The following is a 17,666-nucleotide window of genomic DNA, read 5'->3' as shown; positions in this document are numbered from 1 at the left end:
GGACGGGCGAGGCCCGCCCCCCGCCGCGCTCATTGGCCAGCGCGAACGGCCCCCGGGAACCCGGCTTTCCTATTGGCGCGGGCGGTGCCCCGCCCGGCGGCGGAGGCTGGGCGCGAGGCATTCTGGGAGTTGTAGTTCTCTGAGGTGAGTGGCCCGCGGCGGGGGGACGGGGGCGGGGGAGCGGCGCGCCGCTGAGGCCGGGCCGCTGGACCCCACTGCCCAAAGCCTACAAAGAGGGAACGCTGGGGGACGGCCTTGAAGCCGCGTCGCGACCGGTCAGGCCCCTCGACGGCCGAAGGCCCTGAGGAGGCGTCGGTGCTTCCGCCTGGCGGTGTGGGCGCGCGGCGGGTGGCCGGGGGCTGGCGCTCGCGTACCGGCTCTCGCGCTCTGGTGGATCGCGGCGAGGAGTAGCGATCGACGCAGTTTTCTGGTTCCGTTGACCACTGCTTCTTCTCTTGGTCCTGCCAGCGCAGGGGGAAGGCGGTGACTGCCATGCCGAACTCACGGCCCAGGTCGCGCCGGGGCGCCGGGAGCGGGGCCGGGGCCGCGGGGCGTGACGAGCTGGTGTCGCGGTCCCTGCAGAGCGCCGAGCACTGCCTGGGCGCCCGGGACTTCGGCACCGCCTATGCCCACTACCTGCTGGTGCTCAGCCTGGCGCCGGAGCTGAAAGACGACGTGAAGGTGAGGGGGGGCCCGACTTTCTCTCCAGCCAGATCCTCTGTTCCCCCCCAAAAGAATGAATAAGGGGACAGTGCTAAGGCGACTGGCTGAGGGTTGCTAGTTCCTCTTCACCCGTGGGTCCTTTGCTTTTGTTTACACCCACAGCCAGCTCTGTGGACTCGGTCTTCCACTGAGATCCAGAATCTTATCTCACGCACCCCCTTCTTTGCTACCCCGTGCGGCTCCAGCTCCAGTCATCTGCTGCCCGCTGTTGGAATGGGCTGGACGCGAGGCTTTCCTGCAGGCCTTCGCCACACGCCTTTCTGCACTTTTCATAACACATCAAATGACGTCGCTTCTGTATTGCAAAACTTCCATCTCACTCGAAATTGCAGAGGTTGCCTGCTAATAAGACCTTCAGTCTGCCGATATCTGTTTCTAGCGTGTGCCTGCTTCGGGACCTTTGTCTTTACCCTTTGCAAAGGATGTTTAGAATCAACCTAAAGTAATCATTTCATGGTGCAGCCTTTAAGAAACGGTGATTTTTGATGGACTTCACATTGCATTGTAGTATAAAAGCTGCAGGTGTGGGTCCCTGAAAGGCAGCATGTTGATGCTCCATTGAGTTCACCTCTAAAGGACCATTTCTGGTCTTCACCATGCCATCATCTCTTTTATCACGATTTACTCATTACTTTCCCCCTCTCTTTCCGGTAACCACTAATTGGTTTTCTAGTCCAAAAGTTTATTTTTGTTTTATGCCATTTGATGATGCACCATTTAAGATGCAATTTTTGTATTATTTGTGGTTACTTGAAATTCTGTACATTTTTCCAAGTTATTTTGAAAAAAGATTTAACTTAATTGTGCATTCATTTATCAGCATGAGGCCCTCAAGCTGTTTTGATTTATTTCCACCAAGGCTTCTCAACCTCAGCACTGTTGGCATTTGGGATGGGAGATTTCTCTTGTGGAAGACTCTCCTGTTCCTTGGGGGATGTTTAGCAGCATGGAGATCTTCACTCACTAGACACCAGAAACATGTACTTTTTAAAAAAGATATTTATTTATGTGTACAAGAACTAGGGTGTAGGCCAGAGATGTGGGGGTGTATGTGTGAGAGAGGATTCATCAGAGACAGAGTGGGGAGCAGAACAGGTGGATCTACTGAAATACACTGCTGAGGGGAGCAGCATACAAGACAGGAGAGGTCTGCTGTGTGGTTCAGGTCTCTGGCTGCGGATTGAACTTACATTGAGGTGGCTGGTGATAGCTTGATAGCACTGTGTCTTTAACCCCTGTGCCACCAGGGAGGCCCAACATCTATACTTTAGTAGTTCACAAACATTTAATGTCAATTTCAACACTGGTGGGCCCCAAGAAAGAGAGGTGCTATGTTGAAATACAGGTTACTCTTTTAGGTTGGACGATGTAGAATAAAGGACTTTCCCAGTTCTTTGCTCTGTAGTTTCCTCTCTGGTACAACAGAATGGCATCATACCTTTCTGAAAGATACTCAGTGTCTTAAAGTGTATCTCTCAAATTAGAATTTCAGTGCCTAGGGTTCAGTAGTGTTCTGTAATGAGTTCTGTTTCCTGCAAAATTCCTATTTCTCTGCAAAAGACATTTTCTATACTGCCCCAGACCCTCACTTCAGGCGCACCCAGCTGCTCACCTGCAGGTTTTCTAATACATTTGATATAATCTGTGCTTCCACCCCTGCTTTCCCCTCCCCCCCCCAAAAAAAAACCAAAAACACTGTAAAATCTTTTTTTCTTATCTTGTCTCTCTGGTGAACTCAGAGTTTCAGGTTTCAACTCTCCTCTATAACATATGAGAAGATGATATAAAATGTTTTCCTGATAAAGCTGGTTGGACGGATGTCTTCCCTTTTCTGCTGTGCTGAAGTGTGGAGAATGGCTGCACGGAGGGGCAACAGGCTAAGTGGGAGGCTGTTGTTGTGGTCCAGCAAGTGCTTCCAAGGGCCAAACTATGCCATGACCTCTGCTTTGGAAGGGATGGTTGAGATAATGAGAGAAATTAAAGACAGAGACAGAGAGAATTGACTGGGTTTCAGACTCACAGTACTGGAGTTCAGGTATCCCTGGAAGGTGCCTCTGTGGTTTGAACTTGGGTGGTACCTTCACCGCACATCCTGTGTGAGAGGCCTATGATGGGTTCAGCTTGGGCACATTTTGAATTTTTTTCAAAATTGTAAATTAAATTCTTTCTACAAGGCTGCTGTGAGGAGAGAAACAGGACTTATGTTGTTCACTGCTGTGTCTTCACACTGTTGAAGAAAAACTTGAGTTGAGCTGACCGAGATGGCTGGGTGCCCTCCCTGGTTTAGATGGCTAAAAGGAAGTAGCATGAGTGAGGCTCTGACGAGGGAACTTGATCAGAGATGTAGGTGTTGCTTTGAAAATACAGGTGATAACCATGCATGCATTGGGAGCAGATGAGAAAAGAAAAGAGGACAAACGCCTAAAACACAATAGTGGACACAAAGTCAAGGTGGGTGGAGACGGAGATGGCCGCTGGGGATGAGCGATCAAGCTGTCGAGAGTGGTCAAGCTGTCAAGTTCTGCCTGTCATCACCAGTTGGTGGTGAGGTTCAGTCACCTGCGTTTGTTTAGCAGACAGACCTACTAAAGCTAAATAAACCTTAAGGAGACACTTCATAGTAAGTTTTATTCTCTGTGAAATCTTCAACCAGTGTTGTTTATTGGGCCGTTATTTATGTTATTGACTAATTTCTGTTTTCTCTTTTGGAAAGGAAACTTTTCAGTATACTCTCTTCAGATGGGCTGAAGAGCTTGATGCGCTCAATCGAACCCAGGACCTACTTGGTTGCTATGAGCAAGCCTTGGAACTGTTTCCTGATGATGAAGTCATTTGCAACAGTATGGGGGAGCATCTCTTCAGGTTTGTGGTAACTTCAGAATTACTTAAGAATGATTCTGTGTCTGTCTTGATCAGGGAGAAATTGTATAGTAATTTGGAAGGAAAAGTTTAACGTAAAGACTTGGTAACTATGACAGGATTAGAGTAATGATCACAGGGGATTTATTGTAAATCTGTTTTCTGGAACTTGTTGGAAACTTGCTGTTAGAATTTCTGTCTATTCTCCATAGAAACACTACCATTCAGGAAACTGGTAAAAAACAGACATTTTTGTTTCAGATTTATTTCAATAAATCTGGGTTTCCAGCTTTGTATAAAGGGAGAATTTTTGTTCCATATACAGGGGCCACACATTCCAGCAGTTGTCCTTTGCTTCGTTGCTTTGCTTTATCTGGTCAGATTGTTTATTGAGTAAAAAGGTCAATATAACAAATACCTTTATCAAACTTCACTAGTCAGCCTCAGTAATGTACTATTATGTGGCGTAAATCTTTTTATTTATTTATTGTGTAGAAGAAGTAGGGTACAGGCCAAAGGTGTGGGGAGTGAGAAGATTCACCAGAGACAGACTGGGGAGCAGAACAGGTGGATTTATTGAAATACAGTGTTCAGGGGAGCATTGGGCAAGACCGGAGAGGTCTGCTGCGCCATGTGAGTCAGCTCCCTGGCTGGGGATCGAACTCAGGCCTCCACAGTAGGCCCTTGTGGTGATGGCACTAGGGAGATTGAACCCCTAAGCCCCTAGGGAGGCCCACTACTGATTTTTGACCACACAGTTTAGTTGCTGAGAGAAAAGAAACATTTTAGCCAGAGGTGTTAGTATATTTTACAAGGGGGATGATTTTTAGAAAGTGCTCCTGCACTAGTGAGTTGGTTAAATGGAGCTGGCTCGGAGAGCTTCTGTATTTCAATACAGTAGTCGTTGATAGTCAAGATGCAGGACCGTCATCCTCACAAGAAACTTCACAAAGGAAACTGTCATGGGTTGAGTAGGATTTGGGGTGTGGTGGGGGATCCTCAAGTCAGATACATGGCATGAATAAAGGTATTGTAATTGATAACGTACTTTGGAATGTTTTGTCCGCCACTTTTTACTATAGAATGGGCTTTAGAGATGAAGCCGCGGGCTATTTTCATAAAGCAGTGAAGCTGAATCCTGACTTCAGTGATGCAAAGGAGAATTTTTATCGAGTTGCTAACTGGTTGGTGGAACGCTGGCACTTCATCATGCTCAATGACACCAGGCGGAATACAATTTATAATGCAGCAATCCAGAAGGCGGTTTGTTTGGGCTCCAAAAGTGTTTTAGACATTGGAGCAGGAACTGGAATATTAAGGTTTGTTGGAATTCTGTTTAAATTTTATACAGATACACCTGTATATTAATGCAAATTAAAGAGGCTAGCAGTGGAATTTTCAGTATTTGATATACTTCTCATAATCTTTTTTTTTAAAGCTATATGTATTTATGCATACAGAACTGGGGTACAAGCAAGAGGTACAGGGGCGGTGAGAGGATTCACCAGAGACAGAGTGGGGAGCAGAATAGGCATTTCGATGGAGTACACTGCTGAGGGGAGCAGTGGGCCTGTGCCATGTGGGTCACCTCCGGGCGGGGGATCAAACTCGCACTGAAGCAGCTGTGGCTCGCTTGCAGTGCTGCATCCTAACCCATTCTGCCAACCAGGGAGGGCCCATGTCTCATAATCTTAAGGTTATTCATGCCATTATAATTGCATTTTTTCCATTCTTTTACTTTATTAAAAACTGGACATAATTAAGAGAAGCTGGGTTTTTTATTAAATTTTTGCAATGCATTTTAAAAGTACTTTTTGCATTAACATTTTGGTTGAATCTAGTTGTCTAAGTCAAAACCTGTTAGTGTTCATCAAAACCAGAGAATATGTTCTCAGTAGGGTGGATTTATAGTATGGTTTGTTTCTTGATAAGAATTTCAGTTTATTTTTTTAATGTGGAATGAAATACTGATTCTGTGAGTGAAAGGGTAAATCCCATGTTTCAGCATCATTATTCTACTAAAAAGTGAAAGAAGGGCCCTCCCTGATGGCACAGCAGGTTAGAGCGCAGCACTCAGAAGCTAACGCCACTTCAGCATGAGTTGGATCCCTGCAGGGGAGCTGACCCACATGGCATGGTGGACCTCTCCTGACCCGTTCGCTGCTTCCCTCAGCAGTGTGCTTCCTTGAGATCTGCCTGCTCCCTGCTCTGCACGGATGAATCCTCTCACGGCCTTTTTACCTCTGGCCTGTACCCCCGTTCTATTTGCATAAAAAAATCCAAAAAAAAAAATAGAAAAAAGACAGTGAATTTTTTGTTGTAACGGAGCACCATTTCCTGTTTTAGCATGTTTGCCAAGAAAGCTGGCGCGCGCTCTGTGTTTGCCTGTGAGCTGTCCAAGACCATGTATGAACTTGCCTGCGACGTGGTGGCAGCCAACGAGATGGAAGCAGGAATCACTCTCTTACACATGAAGTCACTGGACATAGAGATTCCAAAACACATCCCTGAGAGGTATTGTGGTGCAAACTCTTATTCTTTACATAAAATTTTGTTTATAATGTAGTTTCATTTTTTTTTTTTTAAAGATTTTTATTTTATTTGTACATACAGAACTGGGGTACAGGCCAGAGGCTTAGGGGCGGTGAGAGGCTTCACCAGAGACAGAGTGGGGAGCAGAACAGGCAGATCGACGAAGTACACTGCTGAGGGGAGCAGCGGGTGGGCCAGGAGAGGTCTGCCACGCCATGTGGTCACCTCCGGGGCAGGCAGGGATCGAACTCATGCGGAAGTGGCTTTATATTCTCAGTGCAGTGCTTTAACCCGCTGCGCCACCAGGGAGGGCCCAATGCAGTTTCATTTTTGAAAATTAAGATACTTTACTGGCTTCTTGTTAAAAGCAAATGCTAAAATTCCCCTCCCAGTTCCCCCCCCCCCCAAAAGCTAAAATCCTTACAAAAATTTGGATGTAGGATAGGTTAGCATAATATGAAATTTTATACCAAGGTCATGTTCTTGATAAAAAATTTCAAGATTTTATCTTAAGGACTTATTTTTTATTTATTTATGCATACAAGAACTACGGTGTAGGCTAGAGGTGTGGGGGTGAGAGGATGCAGCAGAGACAGAGTGGGGAGCAGAACAAGTGGATTGACTGAAATAACACTGCTATGGGGAGCAGCGGGCAAAACATGGGCAGTCAGCTATGCCCTGTGTGGGTCAGCTCCCTGGCAGGGAATGAACTCATGCTGAAGGAGCTGAGAACTTTACCCCTGCGCCACCAGGAAGGTCCAAAAAAATGAAGATTTTGAGGAAGATTTGTGGTAAAGCATTTAATAAATAAACTTGACTTTTGCAAAATTACCTTTGTTAATTTCAGTGATAAATTGGGTAATGCCGGCCTCTGTGATCGATAGTGCTTACTAATTTTAAAGTATATTTAAAAACAAAATGTCAGTAGATTAGACCTGATCACATTTAGCTTAGCTAAAATGCCAGCTGGGGAAGTGCCAGCTGTATTTTGGCCTGGGCTCTTCAGATGCTTTGAAAATTATCTCCTAAGTCTGGGCTTTTTAGTTTGTTATCTCACTTTGATTCTTCTCAGGAGAACGATAGGATTTTAAAGCTGGAAGGCATTTAAAAATCATCTGGTCCAACACTCATTAGAAAGTTTCTTTATGTAGCATTGGCTTTACTGCCTCTCCTGGGGAGTCTGTGTTTGTTTAAATTCTGTTTGCTGCTGTGTTTTGTTTTGATCATGAGCAATAGTAAGATGCTGGGTTAGATGACTTGCGATAATAAGATGCTGGGTTAGATGACTTGATACCCCTTTCATTAAAAACATGCCACTGATTTTTTTGTACACGTGTTAGGTTGGGTTTCGGTATGACAGGATCCACCAAAATGATTCTCTCCTCAAGGCATCTACCGTCTAGATAGGAAGAAAAAGAATGGCCATGAAGCTTTGCCTTTCACCTGCATAAATGAATGATGCTCGCCAAAGTGCTAAAAAAGATCAGGGAAAGGGGAGATTCTTTTTGGGTGTCTTTGGGTGAAATTCTCTAAGCAGAAAGAGCAGATAGAGGATCAGATACACGTATCTGAGAACCCAGGTAGCGGGCAAAGCCAGAGAGGCAGAGAAGAGGCATATGCGTGCCTAAGAGGCAAACGCAGCTGAGGAGGTAGAGGGAGGACTTGGAGAGGGAGGGCTTCTCACTTTAAATGTTGTTTGTAGATCGAGAAAAATGAGAGGTGAGGCAGATTATTCATTTTGATAAGTATGAGAGGCTGTGGTGATAGAGTTTTTTAGTGTAGGGGATAGAAATTGAGTTACTTAGCAGTAAGGAGGGTGCTGGTAAAGGTGAATGGATGAGCTCTGGTGAGGATTTAGTCAATAGCCTGAGGAGGCAGCAGGGTCCGTAAAGGTTGTGTGTAGTGTGGTCCCCTCCTGCCGGCCCCCTCACCCCTGCACCCCAGATATGCCAGTGGAGAACAGAGGAGCCCGAGGAACAGGAGAGTCAGTTTCCTCAAGAATCCAGGGTAGATATTAAAAATGAAATGTATTAGAAACTTTTATATAATGGACTGTTCCTGTAATAATATTCTTCCTTCTCTTAGGTTTGACTTCTTCATTTAAAAGTATATTTTACTTACATGTATCTTTAAAAAATCATTCTATAGAGTGTCCCTAGTTGTAACAGAAACTGTCGATGCAGGTTTATTTGGAGAAGGAATTGTGGAGAGTTTGATTCACGCATGGGAGAATTTACTTTTGCCACCAAAGGTAAGCAATTTTAAAACACTAAAATTTGATTATGTTCCTTATTTCAACAGGTATTTTTTGAACCCTTAGAGTAAGTGCAAAGTAGTGTGAAATACACCCCAAGTCAGGATCCACACTGGATATTTGGAAAGAAATCTGTGCAAAAAGCATTTAATCACATAATGTAATGTGTGTTGTGTGCTGGATGGGGCATAGAATATCTCAGGAAGGAATTCTTAGGAACGGAGGTGACATTGTGGAGACTCCCTGGGGAATTTTTGAATAGGATGGAGAAAGGGCGAATTATCAAAAGGGATTGTAGTGATAATTGGCTGGTTATGTTGAACCCAGGCTAGTTTTGTACAGGACTCTTATAATTGCCAAATTATATTGTCTATTAAGGTTCTCTACTGTGACTCACAGATTGAACTTGTGCTGCAGTGCTTCTGAGAGCTTCATAATGTGGTGCTTTAACCTATTGCGCCACCAGGGGGGAGCCCAATTTTGGTTTCTTAATTAAAGTCACACTCAGTCGTCTTGTATCCACACTTAACATTCCTCCTTTATTTATACTGTGAAAAGTATGTGTGTATACACACGTATACATATATAACACAGAAAATAAAACATTCTTTGGAGATGTAATTGACATCATGTTAATTTCAGGTGCTCAGTATAATTTGATATTTCTATTTTGTGAAATGATCACCAAAATAAGTCTAGTCAACAAACAAAACTTTTGAAAGAATCTGTAACCTGCTTGTTCTTACTTATTGTTTTTAAAGCTATTTCCTTAATTTTCATATATAGTTTTTTATATATGTACTGAATATAATTTCGTTATATTCTTAGGCCAAAGGTGAAAATGGTAATTATGAAAACTATGGGAAAGTTATACCAGCAAGTGCTGTTATATTTGGAATAGCAGTAGAATGTGCAGAGATAAGAAGACATCATAGGTATGTGGTTATAAATAGTAAATACTAGAAAACAGTATTTTAAGTTATAGGTTATTCAAAGACTATAAAGATGAGAACTTAGTTTTCTCACTGTGAAATTCACAATATTCCAGTCTTAATTCTTTTTCCTTTTTTCCCCCATTTTATGATGGAAGTTAAGAATTAACTTTGATTTTTTTAAGGAAAATTAATTTAGGGTAACAATTTCCTTTTTGGCTTGTGATATATTTATATAGAAAAGTTGTAAGATTCAGACTGCCTTTAGGTGAAAGTGAAATAAAAATTCCCAGTGTGAAGAAAATTTTAGTTTTATTTCTTCTATTTCCCTCTTTTAAAAAGCTTGATTGATATTATAATGTTTTGTGACTGGATGGGATAAAATTTTAGTTATTTTTGAATCTTGGAGATTCTGAGATTTACTTATCAAATACATAGATGAAAATACAACATTAATTTTTTTAACATAATGAAGCTTTTTTTTTTCTGAACAATTATTGAGTGTCTTATTTTGCTGAAGTATTACTCTATATTTTTTGGATATTTGGAGTGGCCCCCTTATAATACTTAATAGTAAAGGTAACACTAACCATTGTAGGAAATGCTTTGAGTAAAGAATAACATAAATATCATCTTCTGCTTCTCACTAGTGGATAACTACTGTTCATCTCTTTTGTGTATACTCCTTGCTGTTTTCTATGAACGTTACAGGATGATATGTAAACATGTTTGGTAATGTGCAGAGCATAGCCAAATAGATGGTGCCTTACCACAGCAGCTGTGCCCAATTAGTGTGTCCTGCCTGGATGCCAGCCCTCCAAATACATCAGTGTGTAGTTCAATTTAATTTTCCTTCAAATCTATCAGTAACTAGATTTGTTTTTTCTTTGTGCATCTTTTCATTTAGTAGATTTCCAGCATCACTTTTTAAAATCATTTTCCAAGTATAGTTCTGAAGTTCAGAATTCTTAAATTGTTTTCATTTTTTTGCTTCTAAGAACAAGGGTAAATATCTATGCACTTTTCTGTTTCTGTAGCCTTTTATTTTCTGAGAAAACTTCTTTATCCAGAGTTACTGAGTTCGAGTTTGCATATTGCTGAATTGCCCACAGGAAAGGAAGGTTGTATCTTGTAAAATCATTCAGTAGTTTCTCTTTACATTTTGCAGGAAAACTACTAAAATTTGTCTTACCCAATGTAAAAATTAAGTGACCGATGGCTACCATTTTGAAAGAGGAGCCCTGTAGTGGCTTGCTTTTTACTTTCTTATTGGATATCTTGATCAGCAGAGTTATTTTTTGGTAGTTTTTTTTATCACGTTTTCTTTTATTGTTAATGATTGTTTCTATAACTGTTTAAGAATACTTGATTCTAAAACAAACACATCTTTCTGCCCGCCCCATCCCCCCATTTCTCCTTTCATCAGAGTGGGTAGTAAGGACCTTGCTGGGATCTCCTTGCCAATAAATGTGAAATTTCAAAGTCCAGCTCATTCTGTAGATACCGAAGAAACAGTTGAACCTTATACAACCGAAAAGATGAGTCGCATTTCCGGGGGCTATTTGGCTTTGACAGAGTGCTTTGAAATCATGACAGTAGATTTCAACAATCTTCAGGTAAAAAAAAAAATCAAGTCCAGTTACTATTTTTGAGCATTAAATTTCCTGTGCTGTATAAAATAATATATAGGGCAATCTTATTTTAAGAGTTTACATAGGATTCCATTTACTGTGTTAAAGTAAATAATTAAAAACAGAACCACAACACCCTGCTGAAGTCTTTGGCCTAAAAATTCCTTTTCATTTGCTGGGGTTGTGTGGTCTGGGGAGGTCGAGAGTGTGCTTGTGCAGGTGGGGGAGCACTGTTGCTGGCATGGATTCCCCCAAATTGTGCAGTTTGTGACTGCAGTGGCAGGAGGCCAACCTGCATCGTCCCGATGTTTTTCTGTTCCGCTGCCATTTCAAATTAATAGTGTTCATTGAGGTGAACGGTAAGTGCACAGTTGACCTGGGGTGTGTACGCTTTAGCAGCCATCACTGCTTACCAGGCCTGAGAGGTTCTAGAGACACAGACTGGGATGGTCTTGGGTGAACCAGAACCAGGTGATCACCCGTCTGTATCAGCTGAGAAAGGTTGCAGAGATTGTTCTCTGAAATACTTGAGATTAAATGCCCAGGTACACAGTGTCTTAGAGGAAGCCTGCCTGGGGACCAAAGACTTTGTGAGGGACATTTGACTTCAGTTCTGTAATTTAATAAAAGCTTTCTGCCTGTTGCCATATTTTCCTTGTGGTGGTCTGAAGCCAATGAACATTTTAAGTTTGGTTACTGAGGATATTACATTCCTTTAAGTATCCCAAAGCCAGCCTTTTGTTATTTGAAGTCTTGGCACTTAGCAAAATCCTACCTACTGTGCCTTAAATGGTTAAAGGTGCACTGAGATACTCTAGGCAGGACTAAGAACTTACAGAAATGGAAGTGGTATGGTATTGGGGCATATGAGTATACATGTTAAATGCATAAAATCCTTGTATTCCTTTTGCATTTTGTCAGGAATTAAAAAGTCTTGCAACTAAAAAACCTGACCACTTTGATATTCCTGTTATTAAAGAAGGCATTTTGGATGCAATTGTGGTTTGGTTTATACTCCAGCTGGATGAGGAGCACAGTTTGTCCACAAGCCCTAGTGAAGAGACGTGTTGGGAGCAGGCTGTCTACCCCATACAGGACCTTGCAGGTATCGCTGGTTTGGCTTTTCAAACTTTCTTCTTAAAGATTTATTTATTTATGCACACAGAACTGGGGTACAAGCCAGAGGTGCAGGGGCAGTGAGAGGCTTCACCAGAGACAGAGTGGGGAGCAGAACAGGCAGATCAATGAAGGTCACTGCTGAGGGGAGCAGCGCGTGGGTCAGGAGAGGTCTGCTGCGCCCTGTGGGGCTCAAACTCCAACTGAAGCTGCTACAACTACCTTAGTGTTGCACTTCAACCCTTTGTGCCACTAGGGAGGGCCCTAAACTTGTTCTTAAAAATTGTTGCTTTAATCCTCTATGCATTTCAGTCAGTGTCAGAAAAATTACTTATAGTTTTCAAAGGAGACTGGTTAAGCCAGAATTTTTCTTTTTTAAAAATAGCTTTAATAGCTTATACACATATATACAGACACATAGGTGAAGCGAGACCAATGGAAATCTCTAGTGCTGATTATGCTAGCTGTCAGGCAGAGACATGCTGTAGTCCATTTTTATGGAACACACTGAAAAGGGACTACTAATTTTAGTGCAGTTTTTGCCACTTAACAGGATCTGAGGGTATCTCTGAAGCCCCACATCACAGAAATGCATTTTCAGTGGACACTAGGGATGAAAAGAAGAGGTTATCATTTTACAAGTTTTACCAAGTCTGAAAGCTTGTGTAGAAAACATTGAGGAATCCTTACTGCGGGACTTAGTCCTTCCTTATATTTTCAAATGTCTGAACATGCAAAAACACCTACATGCTTGCAGTTAAGAAGTATTACTGACAAGGTTTACTGAATCCTGCTTGCCCTTTGGGAAATTTCCCCTAGAGAAAAGAATGCTCCATTAAGCCAATGAGTGGTTTGCAGTGATGTTGGATTTTGATCTTTGTTACTTTTGGCTTCCTCACCAAAGAAGACTGAGAGTCCCTGCTGCCCCTCCCCTCCCACTGCTTGAGAACATGATGATCCCTGTAGGGACTGCAGTGAAAGCTCTCTAATACCGATGGGTGGGACCACTAATGGAACTCTTGGATCACTCTGTTGCTGTGATTGAGTCTTCAAACTTTAGTCCCAGCCTCCCTTCCCCCCATTAAAGCTAGAGGAATTTTCCTACTAGTTTTCTTTTGGTAGGAAATGAATAGATTAATTCACTTAATCCCATTCATTGAATAGATGCAGTATCTGTTATAGATGTAATGTCACTCCCTGTCATGATTGAAAATACGGGTGTGGCATGGAAGGACAAGTGATGGTGTGATCAGTAGGCTTGTATTCATCTATTTTTTTCTTTCTTACTGTCCTGTGTAGACTACTTGATAAAACCTGGGGACCGTGTGATGATGGAAGTGTCTTGTCAAGATTATTATTTAAGAATCCAGAATATTAATATCTTCAGTTCAGAACAAATGGATGTTGGGAAAAGTTTCACCAAGAAGCAGGATTTACTCCCTTTGGGAAATGAAGCTGAACTCTGCAGTGCCCTGGCTAACCTCCAGACCAGCAAACCTGAGGCTGTGGAACATTCGTGTGTATTGGAATCCACAGAAATTGCTTTGCTTAATAACATTCCATATCACGATGGCTTTAAGATGGCAATGAAGAAAGTGTTGTCTTTATTGAGCCCCGAGAAACTCTGCCAGGCTATGGATACTCACAATCAGAGTGATGAGGTGAGCCGCAGTCAGAGCAGTTCTGAACAGGGGGTCGCCGAGCCCTTCTATGTGTTAGATGTGTCTGAAGGCTTCTCTGTTCTGCCCGTCATTGCCGGCACACTCGGGCAGGTGAAACCTTACAGTTCTGTGGAGAAAGACCAGCATCGTGTTGCACTGGACCTCATCTCTGAAGCCAATCATTTTCCTAAAGAAACCCTTGAGTTTTGGTTGAGACATGTGGAAGATGAATCTGCCGTGTTACAAAGGCCCAAATCAGACAAGCTGTGGAGCATAATTATATTGGATGTCATTGAGCCATCGGGACTCATTCAGCAGGAAATAATGGAAAAAGCTGCAATATCCAGGTAACACCCAAAATATAACTTTTGAGCTCAAAGGTATTTAACTTTAGTTTTTCCATGGCATAACTCTATGAATGAGCCAGGATCATTACATGTTGCTCACATGTGCTTTTGCTATGCTGACTTCTTCCCTTAGTGAGCCCCTTAACTGTTGTGATGTGAGTCCTCTTCACTGCCTGTGTAGAAACACACATGAAACTTGAAACAAGTGTATTTGATGGAGTACAAGCAGCGGAAGGGTTCAGATTAACCTCATATTTGTCACTGACCATGCGGCCTTCCTTTGGTTTCCCTGGGGCTGTCTTTTTCTCCTGTGCAGTTTTCTCTTTTGGTTAGAACAGTCTGTTCTTTCTCAGTAAGGACTGCCTCAGTGTAGTGCAAAAAACCTAGTGTATACAGTAGTCACATTCACAAGTTAGTATTTTGCCACATTTGCTTTGTTGTTCTCGCTCAACAATTCAGAAAGTTCCTAACATGTGCCTTAACCCCTGAATACTTTGGTGTCTGTGTGCTAGGAACCAGGACATTCATATATACAATCCTCAGACCCTTATCAAGATCAGACAGTTTATGTGTACACAATACTGATACTGAATGTATAAAACTTAGGCATATTTCACAAAATAAGGTCACTTATTTTGTAGAATGTTCATGTTTTCTGGTCAGATTCAGATTACCCATTTTAGAGAGGAATACCAGTTTGTCACGTGGGAGGCTCATGATATTTTAGCCCATCGTAGATGTTATTTTACATCAGTTCAGTTCTACCCACCAAATTTTTTCACAGTAAGTTTCTGTTTTTCTCTTTGTAATGAGTCATTTGTGGGTATGACATTTTGAGTATGTAAATATCCCTTTCCTAATCACACTCATTAGTTTTAATATCCGTTAGTGGCTTTTTCCGAACCTTGAGATTTCTATCTACTCAGCCAACTGATTATTTTTCTTTGCTGCATTAGTGGTAAAGTTTGACTTCTTGGGAAAGTTATGTCCAGTACACCATTCTGAGCTATCAGTCAGTTACAAAATCCATTAGACAATATATAATCTGTTGCTCACTAATTCATCTTGATCTGGTTACTGGCATTTAGAAAATGCAGGAAATCAAAATGCATGTCAAAACATTTTCTCTCCTCTAGGTGTTTGTTACAATCTGGAGGCAAGATCTTTCCTCAGTACGTCCTAATGTTTGGGTTGCTTGTGGAATCACAGACACTGGTGGAAGAGAGTGCCGTGCAAGGAACAGAACGGACTCTTGGGCTGAATATAGCCCCGTTTATTAACCAGTTTCAGGTAAGTGGAAATTCAACCGGCTGGCTCATCCCTCTCTATTTTTATCTACTTGTCATACTTAGTTGGGTTAAGAAGGTAATCAAGTTTCTTACCTCAAAGGAATTTATTATGGATAAATGTCAACCTCTAGGGGTTGGATTAGTCGAGGAATTCTGACTTATGAATTATTTTGTCCTCTGAACTGCTGTTACAAATGAAAACAGCAAATTATTTAATCTCCTTAAACCTTGGTTTATCCTTATAGTAAAATTGGAACCAACAAAATATTTATGCTTCAGGTAGATGTGGAAGTTAAACTAAATGAAGTGTAGATGTAAAAAAGCATTAGCGCTTGATGAACCTTGGCTACCAAAAGAACTGATAAAAATGGAAACTTGTTTTCTTTAGGTACCTATACGTGTATTTTTGGACCTAGCTTCATTGCCCTGTACACCTTTGAGCAAGCCGGTGGAACTCTTAAGACTAGATCTGATGACTCCATTCTTGAACACCTCCTACACAGAAGTAAAGGTAATATAAGTCACTGTTGTCATAGTCACGTCAGTACTTTATATATATGCATACCATAGTTTTAGCCACTTTAAGACTTAAATGTTCTTTCTTTTTGAACTTAAGTTATATTAATGGATAAAATAAGTCAATACCAATTTGAATTGGGTGATTAAATGTATTTGTTGTATTTGGAACTAAATTGACAGAAAAACAAACACTCTTTCCTTTGGTGAAATTTTCATGATTTCTGGATTTTCATAGGTTCACATTTGTCAATCTGGACAAGTGACGGCCATTCCGTTTTGGTATCACATGTACCTTGATGAAGAGATTAAGCTGGACACTTCCAGCGAGGCCTCCCACTGGAAACAAGCGGCAGTCGTTTTACAACACCCCATCCAGGTGGAAGTGGGACAGGAACTTGTTCTCTGTGTCCAGCATCACAAAAGCAATGTCAGCATCACAGTAAAGCAGTGAAAGGAGCTTTCTAGGACAACTGCGTCCGTGGGAGATAAAGTACATAATCTTTCTGGTCTGAATTAGTGGAATTGTAATTATAAAACTGGTTTAGTTTCTTGTAATGCATATTTTTTAATAGATAATAATAAAGTACATTTAAAATATCCTAAGGAGTAAAATTATTATAAACATGGCTGCAGACTTTTCTGGAAAGAATGTCAATTTTCCAAATTAGGAGGCTGTTTATGTTCGTTTTACCAGCTGTCAGTTAAATTTTGCTAGACACATGTCTGTTCTCTAAAGTTACAAAGATACTTTTTGTTTTACTATCAGATATCAGTAAGTAAAGCCATAGCTAATTTTTTTGGCATTTTTTTTTTTTTCTTAAATTCAAACTTACAATTGGAAACATCAGCAACTTGCTTCTCCTGAAGACTGATGGTTATGGTTATTTGTAAATTCCCAGTTTTAGATACTAGGTATACTTTTTAAAACACTTTCTCAGGTTTTGTGTTTGGGGAAAGCAACCTGGAAGAACTTAAGCTGTAAAGTAAATGTAATTAAGAGAATAAAAGGGGGAAAATTCTTCTGGAAGCAAGAGTATCTCTGGTATACTTTGACAAAGAAACAAAAACTCCAAAGATTTTTTGATTTGGATGCACAGTAAAAGATATAAGATAATGGGGCCAGTTTTTAAAGACTTGACAGAGGGAGATTAATAAGGAAATGATGTCTTATGTACACTGTGTGCTCTGAGCCGCACACACAAAAGATGTAGTGTCTCTCCACACTGCCTGTTCTCCTAGCCACTAATAATATACCACCTAATTTTACTTTCAATAGAAATGTTTGGAGTATAATAGTGGACAGAACAAAAACACTGTAACTAATGTAAATCAATTTATAAATGGGTGTGTGCCTGTTATAAAACAAAGGTTTTGAGAAGTAACACTTATTCTTGAAACTCACAACATACTACACTCTGTCATTGTAAAATATTAGATATGACTCAGTGGGTTGATTAGCAATTAGAGAAACTTCATCCTGAGTAAATTTCTTCCCACTAGCTCCTACGTGTCTTGTATAATTTGATAAGACTTCTTAGCTAGATTTACATTTGCTGACACTTTGAAAACAGAGGAAATTCATACATCATAGCTATCTCATTTCTTACTCATTCTTCCAGCCAGTTTTTCTGTTCTTCTCAAGTCATGGGTAATCTAATCTACTAACAGTACCACAAATGATTTTTATATAGTCAAGTTTTAAAGTAAGACTCTAGATACTTCTCTGAATAGGAATATACTTTTTAACCCATAGTTTCTTTAACTTATTTTGCCTCTAACCATGAACTTTTGGTTAAAGCATAA

The 17,666-nt window shown here is 41.2% G+C and overlaps 1 protein-coding gene across 1 annotated transcript in view; it reads left to right on the top strand.

Moving 5' to 3' along the window:
• Positions 1-17,621, top strand: part of PRMT9 (protein arginine methyltransferase 9) — a 17,908-nt gene extending 287 nt beyond the window's left edge. The window contains exons 2-13 of the mRNA XM_004685314.2: positions 469-681; positions 3,437-3,585; positions 4,665-4,901; positions 5,929-6,096; positions 8,263-8,365; positions 9,197-9,303; positions 10,727-10,916; positions 11,853-12,036; positions 13,347-14,055; positions 15,192-15,345; positions 15,733-15,855; positions 16,099-17,621. Coding sequence (XP_004685371.1) covers positions 493-681; positions 3,437-3,585; positions 4,665-4,901; positions 5,929-6,096; positions 8,263-8,365; positions 9,197-9,303; positions 10,727-10,916; positions 11,853-12,036; positions 13,347-14,055; positions 15,192-15,345; positions 15,733-15,855; positions 16,099-16,314 — 2,529 coding nt within the window. The 5' untranslated portion in view covers positions 469-492 and the 3' untranslated portion in view covers positions 16,315-17,621. The remainder of the gene's footprint in view (positions 1-468; positions 682-3,436; positions 3,586-4,664; positions 4,902-5,928; positions 6,097-8,262; positions 8,366-9,196; positions 9,304-10,726; positions 10,917-11,852; positions 12,037-13,346; positions 14,056-15,191; positions 15,346-15,732; positions 15,856-16,098) is intronic.
• Positions 17,622-17,666: the final 45 nt, after the last annotated feature.

This window comes from Condylura cristata, unplaced genomic scaffold, assembly GCF_000260355.1.
Source record: "Condylura cristata isolate star-nosed mole 26May11 unplaced genomic scaffold, ConCri1.0 scaffold00018, whole genome shotgun sequence".
NCBI classification, from domain to species: Eukaryota; Metazoa; Chordata; class Mammalia; order Eulipotyphla; family Talpidae; genus Condylura; species Condylura cristata.
Note: the sequence above shows the minus strand (reverse complement) of the source record. Positions and strands in the feature narration are given on the sequence as shown.